The sequence below is a fragment of the Procambarus clarkii genome, chromosome 6 (assembly GCF_040958095.1).
Source record: "Procambarus clarkii isolate CNS0578487 chromosome 6, FALCON_Pclarkii_2.0, whole genome shotgun sequence".
Taxonomy (NCBI): domain Eukaryota; kingdom Metazoa; phylum Arthropoda; class Malacostraca; order Decapoda; family Cambaridae; genus Procambarus; species Procambarus clarkii.
This window is the reverse complement of record NC_091155.1, coordinates 16252948-16260658: the sequence shown is the minus strand read 5'-3', so window position 1 is coordinate 16260658 and position 7711 is coordinate 16252948. Positions and strand designations below refer to the sequence as shown.

At 46.3% G+C, this 7711-nt stretch overlaps 1 protein-coding gene across 1 annotated transcript; it reads right to left on the bottom strand.

Annotated features, from left to right (window-relative positions):
* Positions 1-956: 956 nt before the first annotated feature.
* Positions 957-1999, bottom strand: LOC138354954 (keratin, type I cytoskeletal 9-like). Its single transcript, XM_069309560.1, has 2 exons — positions 1924-1999; positions 957-1723 (listed from the first exon to the last, which is right to left on the bottom strand). The coding sequence occupies exons 1-2, from the start codon at positions 1924-1926 to the stop codon at positions 1055-1057; spliced, it is 672 nt and encodes a 223-aa protein (XP_069165661.1). The 5' UTR covers positions 1927-1999; the 3' UTR covers positions 957-1054.
* Between the last annotated feature and the right edge of the window lie 5712 nt (positions 2000-7711).

The window sequence follows — 7711 nt, the reverse complement described above, 5'->3', positions numbered from 1 at the left end:
ATATATGTCTTGGTATTCATACATATTCCATTGTTAGTGAGCTTAGTATAAACCCACCACTTTATAGTGTAAACTTTTATACACTTATATATTCTTTATACACTTTAGTACAAACCCATGTCACTTTCACCACAGACGTTTATAAATATATAATGGCTCGATCCCATTAATACAGGTCCTGGCCCCTCTACAGCAAGGTCCTGCCCAGTAATGAGACCTACCACCTGCTGGCGTCTCTATATATTCAGCCTCCTCAAAGCACTTCCCGTCAATACTTGATACTGCGCTCCCACAACTCACAAGCCTTGACAAGACCATCTCGAACTCCATATCCGTTCACCTCTGACACAGCTACACAGGTTCTCTATGCCCGGACACCCCCACCATGATCTTAAGATAACAGGGGTACACTGGGTGTACACACACCCCCCCACACCGACTCAAATCCAAATTTGACACAGTCATTAACTACACCACACGCTCCGAAAACTAGTTCCGCTGTCAGTATTTAGAGAGAGAATACAAACTAAATTTAACATAATAATCTGGGTACAACAGTGTGGGTTGAGTGTCAAATGTGTGGGATGGGCGTCTGGTGTCAGATATGTGAGTTGAGTGACAGGTGTGTGGGTTGGATATCAGATATGTGGGATGGGTATCAGGTGTGTGGATTGGGGTGGCAGATGTGTGATTTGGGTGTCAAATGTGTAGGATTGGTGTCAGGATGTTCTGGGTTGGGTTTCAGATTTGTCGGTTGGGTGTCAGGTGTGTGGGTTGGGTGGCAGATGTGTGGGTGTCCACTCTTCAGCAACGTTAGTGGGGATCTCCGTCTGCTTATATTCTCTCTCATTTTCATTTTGAACAGAAAAACAAATTTTTTTTTCGGGTTATTTTTATTTTTATAAAACATTTTAGTTTATAGAAAATGTATACAACAATAAAAACCATGGTTTATCTCTTGCAAATCTCATCCTGCAACATAATTTACATATTTGTTTTGCATTATTCTACCATATGTCCGTTCACCTGAGCCAGTAACGGATCCACCGCCTAATTACCCGTGGAATCCTCCAGCAAAACCACCGTGGGAGCCGCCAAATCCACCACGGTGGGAGCTGCCAAATCCACCACGGTGGGAGCTGCCAAATGCGCCACGGTGGGAGCTGCCAAATCCACCACGGTGGGAGCTGCCAAGTCCACCACCGTGGGAGCTGCCAAATCCACCACCGTGAGAGCCGACAAATCCACCACCATGGGAGGCACCAAGTCCACCGCCGTGGGAGCCGCCAAATCCACCTCCATGGGAGACACCAAGTCCACCGCCGTGGGAGCCGCCAAATCCACCACCGTGGGACACGCCAAATCCAGCACCGCGGGAGCCGCCAAATCCACCACCGTGGGAGACGCCAAATCCACCACCGCGGGAGCCGCCAAATCCACCTCCGTGGGAACCGCCAAATCCACCTCCGCGTGAAACGCCAATGACGCGATTGGAACCACCAAATCCACCGTGCGATCCGCCGAAGCCTCCGTGAGAACTCCCAAAGCCGCCATGGGATCCGCCAAAGCCGCCCTTGGAGAAGCCAGATGAACCTCCGTGTCCTCCGAACGAACCACCGGAGACGCCTCCATGAACCCCGCCTCCACCGACGCCGTGGAGGCCTCCTTCTGCCCTGGAGGACGCCACCAGCAGGACAACACCCGCCGTTATCAACAACATCTTCTGAAAATAAAAACAGAAAATACAGTTTGTCATAAAGATAGCAAATGGAGCTTTATGATCTTGATAATGTATATTTCAAGTGAAACTAGATCTATTTTAAATATACTGAAGCTAACTCGAAATGATTACTGAATGAATTATCTGATGCAACAACCTCGAGCTGATGTTTGATATATGAGATAATATATGAGGTGACTGACCATAGTTCTCGCTGACGAGTGACAGGATCGATCTGAGGTGAAGTTGTGATCTACTTGTGACTTTATATAGACCTCCGCTCCCTCTCTGGCCTTGTTCATGTGATATGTCAACACTTTCAATTTCTGACCATGAATTTACACATCGTCGTGTGTGTGTCCATTTCTGTCTTGCCACTAATTGTCATGTAAAATATCACATTATGAGCATTTATACACACTTGCATACATGTTTTAGGTCTACACACACACACACACACACACATACACACACACACACACACACACACACACACACACACACACACACACACACACACACACACACACACACACACACACACACACACACACACACACACACACACACACACACACACACACACACACACACACACACACACACACACACACACACACACACACACACACACACACACACACACACCCATGGAGGTCTCGTAGCCTGGTGGATAGCGCGCAGGACTCGTAATTCTGTGGCGCGGGTTCGATTCCCGCACGAGGCAGAAACAAATGGGTAAAGTTTCTTTCACCCTGAATGCCCTTGTTACCTGGCTGTAAATAGGTACCTGGGAGTTAGTCAGCTGTCACGGGCTGCTTCCTGGGGTGTGTGTGTGGCGTGGAAAAAAAAGTAGTTAGTAAACAGCTGATTGACAGTGGAGAGGCGGGCCGAAAGAGCAAAGCTCAACCCCCGCAAACACAACTAGGTGAATACACATACACACACACACACACACACACACACACACACACACACACACACACACACACACACACACACACACACACACACACACACACACACACACACACACACACATACACACACACACACACACACACACACACACACACACACACACACACACACACACACACACACACACACACACACACACACACACACACACACAAAATTGAAGACCAATCCTGGAGTATGCGTCCCCAGCATGGAGCCCGTACCTAGTCAAGCACAAGATGAAGCTGGAAAAAGTTCAGAGGTATGCCACTAGACTAGTCCCAGAACTAAGAGGCATGAACTACGAGGAAACGCTGCGTGAGATGAACCTCACGACACTGGAAGACAGAAGAGTAAGGGGAGACATGATCACTAACTACAAAATTCTCAGAGGAATTGACAGGGTAGATAAGGATAAACTTTTTAACACGGTGGTACGTGAACAAGGAAACACAGGTGGAGACTGAGTACCCAAATGAGCCACAGGGACGTTAGAAAAAACTTTTTCAGTGTTTGTGAGTAGTTAACAGATTTTATGCATTAGGGAGTAATGTAGTGGAGGCTGACTCCATACTCAGTTTCAAATGTAGATATGATAGAGCCCAGTAGGCTCAGGAATCTGTACATCAGTTGATTGACAGTTGATTGACACACACACATATATACACACACACACACCTCAAACTGACCTTCCACGCAGTTCTTCCAATATAAATATAATGTTGAAAGCTTCTGTTATCATCTCAAAATAATTTTTTCAACAGTCCTCCTCTCTAGGTGATATATAAATGTTCTTCATCATCTCACAAAAAATTTTTGTACCAAATTTTAGTGAAACTTAAATAATAAGAAGAACGTAGTGGAATATCAGTTACCAGATTGTTAAAATTTGTCACGCCTCATGTGAACCAATATCTAATCAACACCCAAAACCATTTTGGTTAATTATTTGTTTTGTTTAAATTACATTTTGAAAAGTATTCAGGAGTTAGAGGATTAGAATCTTACCGATTAAGGTGAACTAATGACCAGAGACAACCACAATATATCTTGATTTGTGTTTTTTTTTTCTCGAAATTTAATTTTGATTAATAAATACATAAATCTTTCAGTCAGTTTCAGCCACAATAATATTTTTGTGGTCAAAATAATAGATAAGTATGAACAACGGTTAATATATGAGGAAAGAAAATATGCAAGTGTGGATAATTAAAGCCATTCACAGAAAAGTCGAACAACCCGCCATAAATACTCAAATAACAGAACTAATCACTCTACCCACCATGGGAGTGAGAACAAGTCCGGAACCTGAAGATGCCAATGAGGACGCCACTGACCAAAATGCCCCGCCCTCTACACCTGACTAATCTTTGAATGTATAGCTCACTGAACTATTCTTCTAGCCTTTATTCCTTACTCCTCACCTAATTCTATGTTTAGGTTATTGCCCTTTGTCTCTTACCTTTTACACCTCACCTATTTGTTTGTACCTAACCTACCAGAAGTATTAATCGGTTACGACCTGTCTTGTCCTAAGCGCGGTTCATTATCGTGGTTCGAAGGTCACTCCACACACTGCGACCCGTTGATGGGGTGGAAACACTGCCACCCGTTGATGGGGTGGACATACTGTTACCCGTTGATGGGGTGGACACACTGTTACCCGTTGACGGGGTGGACACACTGCCACCCGTTGATGGGGTGGACATACTGTTACCCGTTGATGGGGTGGACACACTGTTACCCGTTGACGGGGTGGACACACTGCCACCCGTTGAAGGGGTGGGACAACACTGCCACCCGTTGAAGGGGTGGACACACTACCACCCGTTGAGGGGGTGGACACACTACCACCCGTTGAAGGGGTGGACACACTACCAGTCGTTGAAGGGGTGGACACACTACCACCCGTTGAGGGGGTGGACACACTACCAGCCGTTGAAGGGGTGGACACACTACCAGTCGTTGAAGGGGTGGACACACTACCACCCGTTGAGGGGGTGGACACACTACCACCCGTTGAGGGGGTGGACACACTACCAGCCGTTGAGGGGGTGGACACACTACCAGTCGTTGAAGGGGTGGACACACTACCACCCGTTGAGGGGGTGGACACACTACCAGCCGTTGAAGGGGTGGGGCAACACTGCCACCCAAACGTCTAAAGGTTAGAGCTATCCCCCCCCCCCCCCTTCTTGACGGTCATGCTTTCGGGAAAAGCAATATTCTTAAGGTCCTGAAGGACGTTATTGCCATCACACCTACTGACATTAGTCAGGAAGGTGATGATATCGAGCTCTTATTTTCATGTGAGGAAGAACTAGGAAAACTCTTGACCAACGATGCCATACTTCACAAGGAGCACCACCTACATCCTCACTTCCCACGTCAGTTACTGGCCGGAAGAACTGTTTTTACCAGCAGGACCAGCCATTTACGTGTCTAATGCCCTATATGATAGGGGAAATAGGACTCGAATTTCAATTCTTTTTTCTTCACCTTGAAAACGAACATGACTTTTGGTGAACTCCTCTTCTAGGACCGGAGTCATTGCTGTAAACAATCGATGGATCGCTGACCGACCGCAACATAAGATCAAGGAGAATCTCGAGAACGATAATACGAACCTGGGTGTATTCAACCTAGAGTTCTGCAGCATCGACAAATCTACAATCAAAATTTCTTTCACCGCCATAGCTACGGCCACACAAGGTTTCTGCTGCTTCAACTCACAAATTCAACCCCACCAAGTAAAAAAGGAACGATACCATGAGCTCCAGTAGTGCTTCAAGTGCTACGAGCTCTCTCACCCGACCAACAAGTTTCAGCACCCCGTCCAGAAATGCAGTCTGTTCGTACTGGACCATCACTACTCCATATGCAAAGCAACAACCCATTGCTGTTTGCTCTGCGATGACAATCACCCCGCAATTTCCTACCACTGCCCCCGTAGACAGGAAAACATCAAGGGTAGGTTGAAGCCAAGAGAAACAACCCTTCTACCACCACGACCAGAGCCCCAGGTGCTCAACCCAAAACCTCAACTTCCACCAACCGACCAGAAGACTTTCCAGTCTTATCAAATAGTGGCTCCTCCCACCAGTTGACCCAGTCTTCACAATGGGGACCCACGACCATACAGGCACCTTCCCAGCCCCCTGCATCACGTACAGGCATTATCCCTGGTCTTATTCGACTAGCAAAGAGGCTTGCCGGACAAGACAATCAACGATTTGACAAAGATCTCAACGCACTGTACCTAGCCAATGGCCTGGACCCCATCATCGCCCCGGACGGACGCAAGTCTCACTGCCTCCACTTCCACTCCGGAGACTACCACTAGGACGACCACGAGGTCAAACTCAACACTGCCTTCAGAACCACCCAAGACCCGGGCGACACAGAGGTATTTCCCTCTCCAGCTCCCAACACTCCTACCATCACCATCTCAGCAGATGTACTAGCAGACGTGCTGTCAACAAATACTAACAGCACCGCCAACGCTTCTGAAATAGCTTCTACCACTAATCCACGACACTTGAGCCTACCTTAGGCTGCGAGACGAAAGACTAAAACACCAACTACGGATGTTACGGACTCCTCAGATGAGGAAATCGGAGTAGGAGCTCCACCACCACACCACAAATTCGACACAGACGCGGTACAAGACCTCCTCATGAAGACCACCTCACCAAACTCCAACGACAGCACGTCTCAGCCAAAGTCTCAGCTAAAGGAAACACGGAAGACCTAAAGGTCTACAATAACCCACCAGCTCCCTAACTGGTACAGCCAGCTTTCCAAGGCTGGCCATGAAGACCACATCCATCCCCAGATCTCAAGTATCAGCTATTGATACAGATAATGGCTCCAAAAAGCCATTAGCAAGAAGATGTTCCGTTATACCATTTTTCTGAATATCTTCTGATATGGGTGTTGACTTCTGTATTCGTGAACACGTTTTTTACTAATACTTAAAGGCTTCTCTCCAGTTCCATGTGGATTGTTTGCCAGTCGGAACAATGAGAAAGGGCTCTGTGTAATTTTAATTTAATTTTGCCCCGAGGGGCGAGTTTATTGGGCAGCGCCACTCATCCTGAGAGTGGACATACCGCCATAACCCCATGTACAACACTCCTCATTAAGAAGAAACCTCAATAGGTTGTTCATCTTGTCACTTGTACCCAGACATAGCTGAGACTTGCTTAACTGTCTCAAGTGAAGATCTTCTCTAACAAGAAGATTAACAGAAGATTTGGGGAATCATTTAGGAAGAGTATCTATTTATGACAAATAGTATCTTCCTAACTCAAACAATGTGGGCTCTAACAATGAGAGACTCTACATATAAATGAGTTTATTACTCTAGTCTTATATATGTCTTGGTATTCATACATATTCCATTGTTAGTGAGCTTAGTATAAACCCACCACTTTATAGTGTAAACTTTTATACACTTATATATTCTTTATACACTTTAGTACAAACCCATGTCACTTTCACCACAGACGTTTATAAATATATAATGGCTCGATCCCATTAATACAGGTCCTGGCCCCTCTACAGCAAGGTCCTGCCCAGTAATGAGACCTACCACCTGCTGGCGTCTCTATATATTCAGCCTCCTCAAAGCACTTCCCGTCAATACTTGATACTGCGCTCCCACAACTCACAAGCCTTGACAAGACCATCTCGAACTCCATATCCGTTCACCTCTGACACAGCTACACAGGTTCTCTATGCCCGGACACCCCCACCATGATCTTAAGATAACAGGGGTACACTGGGTGTACACACACCCCCCCACACCGACTCAAATCCAAATTTGACACAGTCATTAACTACACCACACGCTCCGAAAACTAGTTCCGCTGTCAGTATTTAGAGAGAGAATACAAACTAAATTTAACATAATAATCTGGGTACAACAGTGTGGGTTGAGTGTCAAATGTGTGGGATGGGCGTCTGGTGTCAGATATGTGAGTTGAGTGACAGGTGTGTGGGTTGGATATCAGATATGTGGGATGGGTA